The sequence below is a fragment of the Bos taurus genome, chromosome 7 (genome assembly GCF_002263795.3).
Source record: "Bos taurus isolate L1 Dominette 01449 registration number 42190680 breed Hereford chromosome 7, ARS-UCD2.0, whole genome shotgun sequence".
Taxonomy (NCBI): domain Eukaryota; kingdom Metazoa; phylum Chordata; class Mammalia; order Artiodactyla; family Bovidae; genus Bos; species Bos taurus.
This window is the reverse complement of record NC_037334.1, coordinates 94116204-94133572: the sequence shown is the minus strand read 5'-3', so window position 1 is coordinate 94133572 and position 17369 is coordinate 94116204. Positions and strand designations below refer to the sequence as shown.

Genomic DNA, 17369 nt, shown 5'->3' with positions numbered 1-17369 from the left:
CATGGATTTTATGAAAGTTATATATAGATAGCCCAAGTTTCCTTATTAAAAGTGTTGGGAGGAGAGAGAGGAAAAGTCAAGGAGACTGTGACAAAGAGAGGAAAAATAAGGAAAAGATGTCATACATGGTGATGAAGTCAAGGGAAATTAAACACTGTACAAATGTGTAGAAGTCCTTATTGCCTAGTTTAACCTGGAAAGTGAAAGTTGCTCACTCATGTCCAACTCTTTGTGACCCCATGGACTATACAGCCCGTGGAATTCTCCAGGCCAGAATACTTGAGTGGGTAGCCATTCCCTTCTCGGGTTCTTCCCAACCCAGGGATTGAGCCCGGATTCCCTGCATTGCAGATGGATTCTTTACCAACTGAGCTATCACAGAAGCCCTAGTTTAACCTGGAGAAATTCTATAATCGCCAGATCCTCTTTCCATGTCCCATGCAGGCATAAAAGGTTTCTGGATATATGGGTTGGGAAAATCCTGGGCATTTTATGGTTTGTATTTATGTTCTGTGGATGTGTCAGTGATTTTTTTTTTAATTGTTTTGGTCTCACTTTAGTACATTATCTCTCTCTCCCTCTTTTTTTACCCAAACCTATGAAAAAGTGTGGTCAGGACCAAGGACAGATCCTGCATTGTCTTGGCCTCCAAGTTTCTCTGGGCTGCTTTCTTTTTCTGCTGCCCTCATGAGACATTCAAGACCCATCCAGGAGTGTTTGGGGTTTTTATAGGAAAAAGGAAAGGATCCTATCTTAGTGCAGGTGGGCTCCAGGGAGGAAAAAATAAAATAGCTTCAGTGTGGAGAGAATAAGCTAAAAGGCCCCTTCTTGCTTTGAGGGTTCTCTTTCTTAGAGGATCATCACCATTAACAAGAATTAGTATCATCACTAGTACTGTAGAGAATAATTGCTTTTTTCTTACTGATTCTTAGCAATGTGAATCCAGAGACTGTGTCTTATCCTAATTTTGAACACCTAGTATTATATAGCACATAGATGTTCAATAAATATGTTTTATTGTTAATCTGTGTTCATACTCTTTTTTTAAATTGATGTTTGATTGACCTATAATGTTATATTATTGTCAAGGGTTCTACATAATGATTCAATGCTTGTATATATTGTGAAATGATCACCACAGTAAATCTAATTACCATCCCTCACCATACATAGTTATAAGTTTGTTTATTTTTTTTGATGAGGACTTTTAAGATTTATTCTTTTAGTGACTTTCAGATATGTACTACAGTATTATTGACTACAGTCACCATGCCGTCCACAATATTCCCATGGCTTGTCATTTTATAACTGGAATTTTGTAGCTTCTGACATCCTTAACCCATTTCACCCAGCTCCCTCACTTTTGGCAACTACTGATCTGGGGTTTTTTGTTATTTTTTTGTTCATCTGGTTTCTTTGTTTTCCCCCTGATTTTTTTTTTTTTGGCTGCACCACAGGGCATGTAGAATCCTAGTATTTCAACCAGAGATTGGACCTGTGCTTCCTGCAGTAAAAGCATGGAATCTTAACCACTGAACTGCCAGCAAAGTCCCTGTTGTTTTATCTATTTGTTTTGTCTTTAGATGCCACATAAATGTGAGATCATAGGGTGTTTGTCTTTATCTGAGTCATTTCACTAACATGATTCACTTAGCATAACACCCTCTGGGTCCATCTTGGTTGTTGCAAATGGCAGGATTCCATTCTTTTGATGGTCAAATAGTATTCTATTGTATACATAACATCTGTATCCATTCATCCATTGATGAACACTTAGACTATTTCTATATCTTGGCTGTTGTAAATAATGCTGCAATAAACATGAGGGCACATATATTTTCTTGAGTTAGTATTTTCATTTTCTTCACATAAATACCCAGAAGTGAATTACTAGATCATATGGTAGATGTGTTTTAATTTTTTGAGGAACTTCCATACTGTTTTCCCAGTGGCTGTACCAGTTTGCATTCCCACTAATAGAGCATAAAGGATCCCTTTTCTTCGCATTCTTACCAACACTTTCTATTTCTTGCGTTTTTTATAATAGCCATTCTAACAGATGTGAGGTGATATCTCAGTATGGGTTTGATGTGCATTTCACTGATGATTAGCATCTTTTCATGTGCCTATTGACCCTCTGTATGTCTCCTTTGGAAAAATGTCCATTCAGATCCTCTGCCCATTTTTTAATCAGTTTGCTTGGTTTTTGGCTATTGAGTTATATGAATTTTTGAACATCAACCCCTTATCAAATGTATATTAATAATTTACAAATATTTTCTCCCAGTCAGTCGATTGGCTTTTCATTTTGTTGATGATTTGTTGTTTCCTTTGCTGAGCTTCTTAGTTTGATATAGTCCTGCATGTTTATTTTTGCTTTTGTTGCCTCTGTTTTAGAAATCAGACCCAAAAAAATCATACTGAAGATCAGTGTCAAGGAGCTTACTGCCTGTGTTTTCTTCTAGGCATTTTACGGTTATAGAGCTTAACATCCAAGTTTTTAATTTGTTTTGAGTTGATTTTTGCATCTGGTGTAAGATAGTCTGATTTTATTCTTTTGCCTGTGGCTGTTCAGCTTTCCCAACAACATTTACTGAAGGAACTTTCCTTTCCCAAAAGAAGAGAAAATTACAGGCCAGTTTCCTTGATGAACACAGATGCAAAAATTCTCAACAAAACATTAGCAAACTGAATCCAGCAATACATTAAAAAGATCATGTACTATGATTGAGTAGGATTTATTCCAGGGGTGCAAGGCTGCTTCGGTATCCATAAATCATCAACCAATAGGATATAAAATGTTAATAAAGGCTAAAATGCATATGATCATCTCAATAGATGCAAAAAAAGCATCTGACAAAATTCAGTATCCATATATGATAAAAAGAACTCTCAACAAAGTGAGTGTAGATGCAACATACCTCAACATAATAAAGGCCATATATGATAAGCCCACAGCTAACATACTCAATAGTGAAAAGCTGAAATCTTTTTCCTCTAAGATCAGGAACAAGACTAGGATGCCTACTTTGCTGGGTTTATTTTACAAAGTGTTGCAAGTCCTACCAAGAGTAATTAAGCAAGAAAAAGAAAAGTCATCCATATTGGAAGAAATAAGTAAAACTGTCACTATTTGTGGATGACATGGTTTTACATATAGAAAACCCTACAGAGTCCTCAAAAAAAAAAAAATTGTTAAATGAATTCAGTAAAGTTGCATGACACAAAGTCAACATATAAAAATATATTACAGTTCAATGCACTAACAATGTACTATCAGAGACAGAAATTAAGAAAACAATCCCATTACAGCTGCATCAAAAAGAATAAAATACTTAGTAATAAATTTAATTAAGGTGAAATACCTATCACTAAAAACTACAAGACACTGATGAAAGAAATTGAAGATACAAATAAATGGAAGGCACCATTCTAGGCTCTGGGGATAGAATGTGAGCTAAAAGGAAAATTCCCTATCTTTAAAGAGCTTATATTTTAGTGATTGTCTAAATTTTACTAATAAATATGCAAAGAATTAATACGAATCCTAGCCAAAAATAATTCTCTCTTTTATATGTGTTGATGTCTGTCAAATTTGCCTTAAATCACTTCCTGAATAAAGTACATTTTTAAGATGCATTTTAATAGAATAATCATAGCCATCAGTTATAATTTGTGTCATCTTTAAATATATTACATATATTTCAAAAATTAAATGGAAATATTTTCCTTTTCTGGAAATCTTTATACTTCCCTGGTGAAAGAGAAGATATGGCTCATGTTTCATGCATTAACATATTTGAGATTTTTCTTATTCAGGAACTTGAATCTATAGTTACCATGTAATTCTGTCCAAAATTCATTTCTTGGGTTACTAAACCATTATTTATGCTTTTTGGTGTCCATGTGGGTTATGAATATAAAAGAATCCAGTAAAATATACAGTCTTCAAAATTTAATGTCACATTAAAAAAAAAAACCCTGATGGTACAGTGATGTCATTTAAAATATTAAAGAAGGGTTGTTAGTGGTGATCAGGTCTACAGAGCTCTGTTGATAACTGAACACACTGAAGTAGAGTGACTTTCTAAGGCCCAGAACCTGTCTTCTGGCCCATGGGCCAGGGGTCCCTCTGCCGCTCTGGACAGGTTTCTTTTCTCTGCAGTTTGAATAGGCTGTGGGCTTCTCTGAAGTTTGTTAAGAAAGCTGCAAACAGCCCGTGCTGCTGTACTTGGTGTGAGGGTTCTTAGGGCACTGCTCCTCGCTCTTCTGATCTGTCAAATGCAAGATACCAGCGTGACCCCAACCAGCCGGCTCAAATTCCCAGTTGTACTCTGGTTCAGCTAAATCTTAGCAGACAGATACTTTCTAGCTTTCACTATTAGAATATGTATTTCCTAAGGCCCTCGGTTGATAAATAGTTAATTTCATCAGTTTTGTAAAATATTGATATCGTTTACACGGTCATTTTTTTTGAGCACTTACTGAGTACCCAGTGTGTTAAACCTTAAACACATTTCAACTGTTAATTCTCACAACCTCTCAGGGGGGACACTCTTAGGATTCCCATTTTACATAAGAAACTAAAGGGAAGAGAGGTACCATGCCAGAGGTTAGAGGACTAGTTACCTTTAGGGGTGGAATCCAGCTCTCAACTACCTTCTGACTTAAACTACCTTAATTTGGCAGCAGGGGCCACAGACCCAGAGAATTTAGATGGTCTGTGCAGGGTTATAAGAGTCTGGTGAGGAATGAGAGTGAGTCACACTTTATGTACATTGCTGGTTATTTCACTACACAGATGCTCTTAGAATGGTTTCTTCTGCCAGCCCAGGTGAGTCTCTAATCTTACATCCTTCTTACAGTTTAAAAAACCATTTACATACTTAGACAAGTAGGTAGTTTTAAAAGATAATTAAAGTAGACATTTAAAATTTCCCTTTGACAAAATTACTCCGTTTTTAAAATAGCTGTTCGATTTCTATGGTAAGGCGGAATGTTTTACACTTGTTGGGAGCAGTGCTTCTATTCATCATGTGAAATCTTGAGGACTCTCCTGGTGTAGATGTGGTATTTTCATCTGCCTATTATGCTTGTTACGTTGTATTATCCAAGTGAGATTTTTTTTAAAAGCCCTGATGTTAAATGGTGATTCATCTTTTATCATTAAGGCAGATATACCGTTTATTTCTGACAACGCAGTGAAGCTCATTTTGCTGACTTTTTTTTTCAAACTTGATTTCGTCCCTTCTAACAATAATTTCACTGGAGGAGAAAAATTAAAATTGCCCCATTGACAATGTGATAATATCAGTTTTCCTTCAGAGAAATTCAACAAAGTGAAAATCTTCATGATTTTCCAGGGGTCAGTTGTCCTTTTAGAAAAAGTGCCTAACAAGTTCTCAAGGCTTTGTTTTCAAGATAAATAAATCTTTCCGTTCTGCAAATTTGGTTGTGTGTTTTTGGTTTTGAAATGCAGTATGGATAAGAGAGTCCATTGAGTGAAATTCAAAGTTGACTCATCTTTTTCTTTGCTCTTTTCTCTCCTCAGCTCTTTCTCTTTGTCGTCTGGAACTTTGAGCTCTACATGATACCACTGGTTTTGTTGTTACTACTGACATGGAACTACTTCTTGATAATATCAGGGAAAGATAACAGGCAACGTGATACAGTAAGTCTCTTACTTTCTTATTTGTATGTGTTTTTGTTCTCATTCTTAGTCTCCCTGGCAAGATCAACATTGCATTTGGTTTTGCACACCAGAAATTCTGTCTATAAATACTCAAGTTTGACAGAAAGTTTTCCCAGTTCTAAACTAACAACTCTTTGGTTCTAACACAATGTATTTGCCTATTTTTAACATTACTCATTTTGGTAGGAACTAAAGTTGAGAATATACTGAAGAATGAGTTATGATTTTTAAGTATAAATTGTTGAGTCCAAGTGATTATTTCTTTTTATTCTCCTTAGTTGTGTTTATGTCTCAATGAATCCTGAGTTAAGATATAATATTGCAACATTTTCTGTTTGGTCAGACCAAGTGAATGTATTTCATTTAAGACATTTCTCTGTGGTCTGCCATTGGAGGGAAGGAAGACTTGATGGTTGTTGGCCTAGATAAGTGCAAAAAGTACCTTAATTCAATGTTCATTCATTGAACAACAGCAAATATACTTATCTGTGTCAGGGGTATATTAGGATACTGGCTTGTGGATCAAGACCTTTCGTTTAACCCAGGGAAAGTTATACTGAACTTACCTGTGCTCTTTGACATTTTTGAAAATTTTTAGAATGTGTGAGATGACCTTTTATCTCTCACAGAGTTTTAGATTGAGAAATAGAAGCTAGCCATGTTATAATCATGTTTGTAATTCTCCCACCAGCTTTCATTTCCTTAGATTATCTGTCACTACACCCCAACCAAACTTAACAGCTTCCAAAACCTCCTCATAATTAAATAAACACAAATGTCTTATCCATCTAGAACATTCGAAGTTTTAATAATATACAGCTGTTGAGAGTAATGTAAGGGTTTTTCAAACATGAGAATCTATTTGCTAGCTATTAGTCCACATCAGATTGCATTGATTCTTTTCTTATTTGCCATTAAAAGCCTCCATTTGACTTCTAATCAAGACTTTTGCCAACTATTGTGCCCATAATGATGCAAGAAACAGACCTATTTGATCATAAGTTTAGTAGTATTATATACTACTTTATTATAAAGTAGTACATAGTATAGTTAGCATCATAATGTTTGCACAGACATACCTATGACATAAAAGAATTTTCCTTTTTAATAACTCAAGCACAATATACTTTCAATGGTTACAAAAGAAAAATATATACTTTTTGAGATAATTTTCTTTAACATCAAAGTAAAAGAAAAATCCAGATACACAACTACAAAATAGATGGCAGAGTTGCCAACAACAACCACGTTTATTTCCCTATACTATTTGTATATATTTCTGTCTCTCTCATGAGGTTATAAATTTGAAGTGGCGGACTATTCATCTTTGTACTTGCCACCATCTCTAGCGTGTTTTATAAGTTAGAAATGTTCAAACTTTTTTCGTAAAGCTTATCAAACCAAACATGAGATTTCTCTGAGAGATTTTAATGGTTAGACAGCGTCAACAGACGAGAAGTTATTATTATTATTGGCAAGGATTTTGCGGATATATATTTAACTTGCACACTGAGAGACAAGTCCCACATGGTGTCATGGGGACTAATAGGTACTTCTGTCAATTAATCCAGGATGTTTTCTTTAAGAACATAGTACTTTTTTAGGCAATTGCTTTTTTGTTCCATTTATTTCTGGGAAATTGTTGAGAGAGAAGAAAATCTACTTTTCATTCAGTTGCCTTGAGACAAATTTGCAAATAATAATGTTTGTAAATAAGAAAAAGTGGTAATTTCATTTCAGCTTCTTAAGCCTACGAGGGGGCTTATTTTCAATATTTAGTCATTGGTTTGACTATTCTCAGTTAAAAAAAAAAAATTCTGAAACTATAGACTTTGCTTGCTATTTTCTTCAAAATATACCAGTCTTGGCTGGAAAGGTCTACTTTTAGAGGGAAAATAATGATATATAAGGTAACCCCTTTTACTTCAAATTCTCGGAGAATTTTTATAAGCCTATTGAAAAGTTATGTATCATGCAAATTTTTCTGCTGCTCTTTTCCCCCAAAAATATAACTCCAATATGGTAATTACGCATCTTTCCTTGTTGGCACATCTCTGACAGAATCTCCCTTTTAGCCATGGACAACATTTTATTCCCCAGCACAGCCCACTGTGAAATGCTCTTTAGTCTAACTTGCATGGAATGCCAACTGCACTCCATAACTCCCAGTAATTGCCTTTTATTTGCCCAAAACACACATATCCACATATTCTGTTCTTTCTAGGCACCGGAGCAGCAATCACAACGTTTCATTCAGCTTCTCATTCACTGGCTCAGTTGAGACCTTACGTAACTCTTCAATCCAATTTGTCTAATTATGTGTTTTCTTCCATACCCAGCTGTGCATTTGAACTGGTTGCTCCTTTTGAAAAGAAACCTGGATTATACTTTGCTGGTTATAGATTACATACACACGTGTATATACATATATATTCATATACATATATGTACACATATGTCTATATTCACATTCATATGTATGTAAATTAAGGGAAAGTGTTCGTAGGGGTGGCCATGCTGTGCCTAAAAACTACTTATCTACTGCGTAGTGGAAAGCACTGAAAGAATGGTACTTTGTCCTAAATCCCTATTGCTTTCCCCAAAACAATGCAGAATTTTTCAGCATGTGTGAAAACTTGAGGGAATCTCTAAAGTGCATAAATCATACTGTTGGGCTGATTCTAAACCAGGAAACTTTCTGTTTTAGGAGAAGGGGATTTAGGGGTGGAGGGGAATATTCTGTCAGGCACAAAAAAAATCATCTGTACATTATTCAGCTGAGAAAATCCAACTAGGATGAAAATCATAGAAGAAAAACAAATCAAAATGAACCTCAAGTTTGTGTGGCAAAGAGCAAAAATAAGATAGTATTTCCATGACATAAAAGAGAGAAAAGGAAATGAATACTGTAAAAGATTAAAAAGTATATAGATGGGTAAAAATTCTGTCTTCAAAATATTAATGGGTAGTTGAGATTAATACTAAAATAGGAAAGGATTTCTTTGTATATTGTTTATTAGGGAGACCACTTCCATTTTGGAGACTTAGGATCACAGGAACTTAAATCCCCTACTTTTTCCTCACCGTGGTGTCTGTTTTACTTTGATGAAAAAAATGAGATCTAATCCTTGCCAAGTACGTTTTGTGGCACTTAATGAGCAGAACTCGTTGAGGAAAGGATAAAGAAACAGCCATTCCAATGATATAGACTTAGAGTTGCACTCGAGAAAGAGGTATGGTTAGCAATGGTATTTTGCCTCCATTATCTCTCAGTCAGACTTGTTGAAAATAAGCAATTCTTGATCTAAATCTATCTATACTCAGACCATGACATTAAACTTTCTAGCATAAGAATTGTTAGACTTTTCCAGAGGAAACTGTTTAATATAAACTTCATTCAGAGATGTCTCTGGCATGAACGGGACATAAAGATAGGACTATCATACTTCTCTTGGTTTGAGCCATCACTGCAGAACCAGGGGGAAATCGCCCCTGTAGTGCCCATTAGGCTGGTACCAACTGTCCACAATACAGTTACTATAAACTGAGATTTTGTAGAAGTACATGCCAAGAAGTGGTCTTTACTTTGGAGTTAAAAATTACCAAGTCTTCATCACGCCCTGGGCACTGTGTTAAGCAGTCCTTCAAGCATGGCTACAAGAACGCTTCCTTGAGAGAGAGCAAATCAAGTCTCAAGATATAAGAAATGGGTTGGCCAAGCAAACCAGAGCTCTGTTACACTTGCCCAGAGACAAATATCATTATACTACCTTACATACAGGGAAACAGGGTAGAGAGATTAAACAGCTCCAAAGGCACACGGTCAGTCCAGAAGTGGCTGAGAGGGAATTAGGATCCGCCAGTCTTTCTGAAGTTTGCACTCCTTACCTCCAGTCCATTAAATTTCCTCTTGGAGCTATCGTTTGGTCTATTCCAGGTCTTCCTGGGTACCTTTTAAGCACATTTCTCCATTACACTTCAGAACAGTCAGTAGGAGGAACTCTACCTTTGAGCAGACAGATTGTTTGAAAACCCTCATTTTCCCCACTCTACCCCCCCGTCTTCTCCTCACCTCTCATTCAGGAGAGGAGCAGGTACCTATTCAGCCTCTTGGATTTATCAAATATCCTGTTAAACCTTTTAGAAGCCTGGTCTCTTTGAATTCTTTATAATAACAATGTCAAGTAGATGATTCTAAATGATTGTATCCTCATTTTATGAACGGGGAAATTCAAACTCAAAGAGGATCTCCATAGAGTAAGTGGGACTCAAGCCTAGCTCTGCCCTGTCCTGAAAACTCAGGTTATCTCTGTGGTGCAGGTTCGGGCATGCCTTTAACCAAGCCATCACTTTCCAAGTGTCTGGAGCCTTACAGAGACTCCTAGGCATCCCCAAATTCCTTCCTGTGAGGTACCTGGTGATCTCTCAACAATGGGTACTGGTCACATTTGACTCCAGGTGACCCCACTCATTTAAAAAAAAAAAACTTCATGACCTGGAGGAGTACTTTCCTCTACCCAGATGAGTATGGGGAGAGTAAATCAGTGATAATAATCCTTCACATTCATGAAGAAAGTCTCTGAATATCTGTGACATTCAAACATTCTTCAAGCAGTATGTTTTAATTGCATTTTAAGAGAGCACTCACTTTCACTGTCAAGATATGCCTCCCACAGAACAACCTCAGTTGCCTAATCAATGGAGACTTTAAAAGACTGAAGAGGAGGCTAGATCAATGAAATCATTCTCTAACTGATGATCTCAGCATGATACAAGTTGAGCCCCAGCCTGTCTACTGAAATACTTCAGTAAATACTGAAATGTTTTGTTAGTTCCACCACATGGCAAAGCCCTCCACGCGTCTTCTCCCCTTTGGAAGAGCACTGAATATATTTGTTGTTGTTGGGTCTATTCCAATTAGGCCCAGAACATTGATGTCTAGAAATAAAGCTTGTAAGGAGAGCAGTTTCTTTGCTACCATAAATGCTGTTGATTGGACAACTGGGAATCATCCACCAGATACAAACTACCAAAGCGACGTCTGACTGTTTGACTTGACTTCCTATAAGTGAAACTTGTTTATTATTTTCTTAGCCAGTACTCTCAGCTCCAAAGAAGTCCAGGGTGGAATATTTGAAGAAGCAGACCATTGAATATGTGAACTATTCCAAACAGGATCTAAACAGACTGGCCAGAGCTGAGCTGAGCACTCCATAGAAAAAGCACTGGGGTGTGTGGTCAGACCCTTGGTACTTGAATGAGGACTTTATCATTTACAGAAAGTAGCGTGGATCAGAGCCTCCTGAGTTTGCATTTCAGTACCAAAAAGACCATGTACTTGCTCTCAACAGAAGCAGCACTGAGTCATACAGCCTGTAAACACATCTAAAAATAGATGATCACTGTTTTCTTTTTCCTACTTATTTCAACAATTTTCTCAAATTTTGAAGAAGGTCACCAGCTTGAAAAAATGTGAGGAGGATTGTGCAAAGTACCAGACCTCTAGTTTTCCAGCGCAACCACGAGCAGAAAGAAACCAACCACCGATAGCATGTCAGTGAAACATGTCATCGCTTATGACCCCTCTTAAGCTGTTCAACCACGTAGATGTGCCAGATGATCACTCACTGTCTGGGCTGGTGCCCTGTACCCTGATGACCATCACCTCAGAGGCTCTGGACACACCCCCAGCAGGATCTGCACATTTTTTCCACTCTTATCAAACGCTACCCCCACTCTAGATCTCCTCCCTCTCAGTAGATGACCACACCCTTCTACTTTGCAAAGTTTCCTCAAAACTCCAACCTCTGAAGGCCTCTGAAATTGTTCCCAATTTAGGGTTGCCAGATTGAGCCAATAAAAATACAGATGCCCAGTTAAATCGGGATTGCAGATAAACAACAGGAGATATTTATACAAAAATAATATTCATTATTTATCTGAAATTCCAATTTCACTGGATGACTTGTATTTTTCTGGCAACTTTCCCCAAAATCACAGCTTGTTTTCTTACCTCAAGACTTGTAGGAAGGTGATAATTCTAAAACAAAATGCTGATTTTTCTCCTTCTGCTACTTTTATCTTTCCATAATATCTTCAAGGCTGTCAAAGAAAGATTCCTCACGTGTACACCCCACCCAAACCATTTGTTGTGGCGATTTAGTTGCTAAGTTGTGTCCGACTCTTTTGCAACACCGTGGACTACAGTCTGCCAGTCTCTTCTGTCTGTGGAATTTTTCAGGCAAGAATACTGGAGTGAATTGCCATTTCCTCCTGCAGGGGGATCTTCCTGACCCAGCGATCAAACCTGTGTCTCCTGCATTGCAGGCGGATTCTTGACTGCTGAGCCACCAGTTCAGTCGCTCAGTTGTGTCCGACTCTTTGTGACCCCATGGACTGCAGCACGCCAGGCCTCCCTGTCCATCACCAACTCCCGGAGTTTACCCAAACTCATGTCTATCATGTCGTTGATGCCATCCAACCATCTCATCTTCTGTCGTCCCCTGGCAACACCAGAGTAGCACCCAAACCACAGCTTCAGTTTTATCTCCCCTATATTCCATCAGGATCATTTGTGTGTGTGTGCATGTGTTTGTTTGTTTGTTTTTGAGAATGGAGTGCTTCATGAGCAAAAAGACAGAGGTAGCAAGCACAAATGGGGAATGCTCTTTTCTCATCTCTTTCATCTAAAAAGGAACCATTCACCACTTGGGAGAGCAGGAGAACGAGGCTCAGAGAATTTCTGCCATGGGCAAACGCTCACACAGCACAGCAGGGCGGGAACCCAATTCCAACTGGCTCCCAGACCTGTGTTCTCAGTCTCTCCTGCAACACACCCTTTCCTCAGGCCTGGGGAGGGCAAGGGCTTGGTCCAGATAACACAACAGAAGTTGAAGAAGAAAGGAAGTCTCTCTTTGTATAGATGGGGATCCTGGGGCCTAAGATAAGGCACTGGCTTCTGCCCAGGCAGTGAGTGTGTGTGGATGGGACAGACGTCGTGGCCCAGGGAGGCGTGTGCGCTCAGACTTAGTGGAGGTGCTCCTGCTGTGCCCAGGAACCCCACGGGCACCAGAGCAGATGTTCAGTGGGCCAGCCTGGTGTGACCTGGGGCACCGTGCCAGAACAGGTGGCTGGGACCTTTGAAGTCCTTGCTTCGGGAGCCAGACATTGAAGAAGTTGAGCTCAGAAGGCCTGCAGAGAGGTGGGAGCACTCCCTCACAAAGGCCTGGCTCTCTGGGGATCGACTCACTCCAGGGCTGCTCCTGCAGCTCCTCCATGAGCTTGGAGGGGATCCTGTTGGTGCTGATGAGCGGATGGCAGCCTAAGTGTGTTCGAGTCAAGGCCCCAGAGCACAGCGGAGGAGCAGGTTCAAAGAGGGCTCTTTGGCCATGCGGGGAGGGCAGCACTGAAGGATGGAAGTGGGGTCCATGGTCTTGAGAGAGAACGACCCAGTGTGGCTGGGGTGGCCATGGCCCACAACAGCAGTATCCGGAACCAAGTATATTTGTATCAATAGTTTCCCAAATAGTTGATATACTCTCTCTATAGTGCGACTGATCTGATCTGATCTGATAGCTTCTACTCTTTTCTTTAAAAAATATGTTTATGAATATAGGATGTATTTCTTGCTTGTCATATATATTTTGTTTTTTTACAAAAAATTGGATCACATTAAAGACGCTGTTAGCACACCTACTTTGAGATTCCCTCAAATTGCTGGAAAATAACAGGATTTTTAATAACTAAATAGTTTTTGCCATATGAATACTTTATTTTTTTTCTCAATTAAGCACTCATTTTAGAAATGTTCATTTCCAGTGTTTCTACCATCTCAAAGAATGCTGTAAACAAAAATCCTAAACAGATCTCTGAGCAGGTCCTTGGTAATGTCCTTTGGAAAAGTCCTCGAAGGAGAATTTCTGGGTCAGGGTATACGTATTTTGAATATTTTGGGGAGTTAATACTAACTTGCCACTCACTAAGGTTTTAATATTTTTATTTGTATGTGCCTAGATAACCACCAGTTATCTTCATCATTTCCCCCTGATAGCCATCTCTGCCTTCCTACCCATTCTTGCCCACCCCTGGCCCCCATCAACCCATCCCTACCACCAAACACTCTGATTTCCTATTTTCCCCTCACTCTATTATAAAAAAAAAAAAAAAAAAAAAAAAACCTCACTGGGGGTCTTCTTCACATGCTCCAGATTGTTCTAACAGTATCTTCCATTTGTGCATCTAATCCCAGCACAGAGCAAGTCATAGTAGCACAATAGTGGCTCAAAAAAGATTTAGTGAATGAATACTGTGTATTTTAGTCCAGTCTTTTTTCCACATCAAAAATTGTCTAATTTTCATTCAACAAAAATGCACTGAACTTTTGCAGACACTGTGCTAGCAGGTTGCTCAAAGGTGATTAAGACCTAGTCCCAGTAAATCAATTATACTTCAATAAAAATAAAAAGAAGGGAGAGAGAGAGAAGAAAAAAAAGACCTGGTCCTTACCCAGTTTGTGGTCTAGTGAGGGAAACAACTAAATGGAATATGTGGCTATGATAGGTGCAGTAATGGAGGTCTGTGTGTGACATGCAGACGCGAGCAGCCAAGAGACATTTACATTATCCCAGGTCTGTGTGTATGTCCTGCGTAGATAAAGAAAAGGTCTACCCATCTGTGGCCACAGCTCTTATTCCACCTTTAGTCTGTCCCTTTTACTAAGTAGCTCCAGGTTTGCTTTTAATTCTTCAGTGTGTCATCGGTCTTTTTTACTCTATTCTCAAACTGCAACTCACCTTCAAATTGGAAAGGTAAAACTCTAGAATGGTAGAAGGTGAGGGCTACCTGTCCATGACGTGTCAGTTCACATAGCGAGAGATGTAAAGGAAAACGGTTCTATTCTTAAAAATCAATTTACTACAGAGTCTCCTCTCTAGAAGGCAGACTTCTTTTGTTTTAGTTCTGTTAGGACTCAAGAGAGATGCTTAGAATTTACAGTTAGTGGTAGCTGCCTTGGAGGGCGCTTGCAGTCAACTCTCATACTGTAGCCCCCCTCATTTCCTGAATCGCTCCCACCTTGCTCGGACTCCCCAAAGATGCATATAAGAATGTAACAAGATAAAAAGATACCACTCTTCATTCCTATAGAGGATTTACTACTCTTCATTCCTATCGAAGATTTCTGCCCTGAAACCCAGCTCTTTTTCCACCAAATGAATTGTCTCAGTGACCCCAAAGAAAACCTGAAGATCTCGCCCTTATACATGGCTGGATTTCTGTTATTTGAAGCTAAATTGACTCCTGGATTCCCAGGAACTCATTAGAAAATCAACTTCCTAAAGTCTCCCCAAAGTCTCCTATGGATCCAAAGAATTACCATCTAAATGGTTTTCCAAAGTGTCCAGCCCAACATCTACCCCTTTGTCAACCAAATGGTTTTATTATTTCTGTTCCCTTTCCAAAAGGTTTGCCCCTGCAATTTTGTCATTTCTGTAATTGAAGAATGGGACTTAGGAGAGGACAAGAAAGAATATCCACAGTTTGGGTGTCACTTCTCAGGATGGATGTGTTTTTCCCACCTACTTCTAGTGATATCCTGTGGGTTCTTTCTAAATGATTCTATACACTCGTCTTTGTAAGTAGCCAAAACTCCTTGACACAGTACGATGAGGGAGATAGGATATAGGATTCACAGAAGCACCTTCTGGCTGACTCATAACCCCATGACTGTTTGTATCATGCCCTGTGGGGTGGGGTGGTGTTGGCAGAAGGTTTCATGTGATATTTGCAGAGAATAATTGTCCCTAGTTCAGAAAGGTGACAAGAAACGACGTTTGTTAAATTATCAAACTAAAAGTAGAAACCAATGACATGTCTTTTTATCTGCTTGTGGAAAATGTTTATAAGTCAGAACTATTATTAGGAGCCCAATAACCCTGAGAGTTTTGTCTTCATTATTTTTTAGTATTGCATGAGATAAGCTTATTAAGAGCATGCAATTTTAAAACCTTTATGTTCATAGAACTGGAATAACACCTGTAGGTAACCAAACTAAAATACGCCTTCAAGGGCATTTTCTGTCATTTTGTTATTGAATTTATTTCATCATACAAGAAAAAGAAAATAGCCATGATACTGTATCACTTATTTTTTAAAAATAATGATATTCTGGCAGCCTGCTGAAATGAAAGACAGTTCACCGAAACAGAGTTTCCAGATAGGTTACACTCCATGGGCAACAGCAGAAACATCTTAAAACAGAATGTTGCCCCTTTATAGCTGGTAGAGGTTAAGGGTCCAAACTTTGAAATTATGAAGACAGGGTATTACATTTCAGACCTTCCATCTGTTAGCTGTATGAATTTTTTCATTTCCCTATACCTCAGTTTCCTCACCAGTGAAATGGGACTAATACTTACCTTTGTTGAGATCTTGTGAGGATTAAAGAGACAGTCCACTGTGTTAAGTATATAGTGAGTGCTCAATAAATGAGAATTAGACACCTGACTATATTTAAAATAGCACAAGCTGGTGCGGGTATAGAAGCGAGTAACCTAAAGGAGGGCTTCCTGGGTGGCTTGATGTTAAAGAACCCACTCGCCAATGTAGGAGATGCAGATTCAGTCTCTACATCGGGAAGATCCCCTGGAGAAGGCAATGGCACCCCACTCCAGTATTCTTGCCTGGACAATCGCATGGACAGAGGAGCCTGGCGGGCTGCAGTCCATGGGGTCGCAGAGAGTTGGACACGACCGAGTGACTGAACACACACATGGTCGAGGTAACACATTTCTTGAAGAGTTCTCTAGTGAGACCTGTTGAAGAGAACGGTTTTCCATGGCCACTAGTACTTCCTGATTCTGAACTTGTGGACAAAGACAGTGACATTGCCGCAGGAAGATTTGTTTGTAATCCCCCTGCTATGTATATGCAAGTCCCACAAAAATAAAAACTATATTTTTATCAACCAAAAAAGCTAATGAGGGAAAATAAATGATCTTCTATAGACAAAAATTTCTTACAAACCATTTTAGAAAAATACCAAAAATGCATGCCATTTTATAGATCAATTCCAAAGATTTTTGAAAGGAACACTTTCCTTGATTATTGTAATCCAAATCTCCACCACACACAGTGCATAAAGACAAAGGCCAGCTGCGCTGTGAGCAAAGAACAGGGCATGTCCCTGAAACCATCATTGGGTCCAAAAGCAAAATATTCTTTCCTAACAGCCTCGCTCTGGATGTCGACTAAGAGAAGGAGAAAGGTAAACCTACTAGCAAACCAGGCCTGGGCACAGGGACTAATTTTAATAAATCAGGACAGAACATGAAAATGTCAACTTAATCAAGCATTTAAATTTTATTAATCAAGCCTAATTTTTATGAGTGCAAATAATCACTGAAGCTGGACAAATTTGTTCTCGATTGCATCAGAAACATAATTTTAATATTTAATGGACTGATGAATTTAAATGGAGAATTATCTTTATGAAACATGCTCTTCATAATTTGCCATTAAATGAGAAATAAAAAAAATCAACATAAATCTTACATAAAGGTTATTTAACTAAATGTTGGTACTATAAATATTATAAATACATTATGCACTAATTTAGCAATCACGCAGTACACTACATAAAGCCGAAATGATAAGTGGACCAGGCAAGGTTTTCCTAGAA

General features: G+C 38.4%; 1 protein-coding gene across 9 annotated transcripts in view; it reads left to right on the top strand.

Annotated features, from left to right (window-relative positions):
* MCTP1 (multiple C2 and transmembrane domain containing 1) overlaps positions 1-17369 on the top strand; it is a 1071916-nt gene that overhangs the window by 458859 nt on the left and 595688 nt on the right. For all 9 annotated transcript variants that reach the window (XM_059888261.1, XM_059888262.1, XM_059888265.1 and 6 more), the window contains one exon: positions 5552-5671. In XM_059888261.1, the coding sequence (XP_059744244.1) occupies positions 5552-5671 (120 nt within the window). The remainder of the gene's footprint in view (positions 1-5551; positions 5672-17369) is intronic.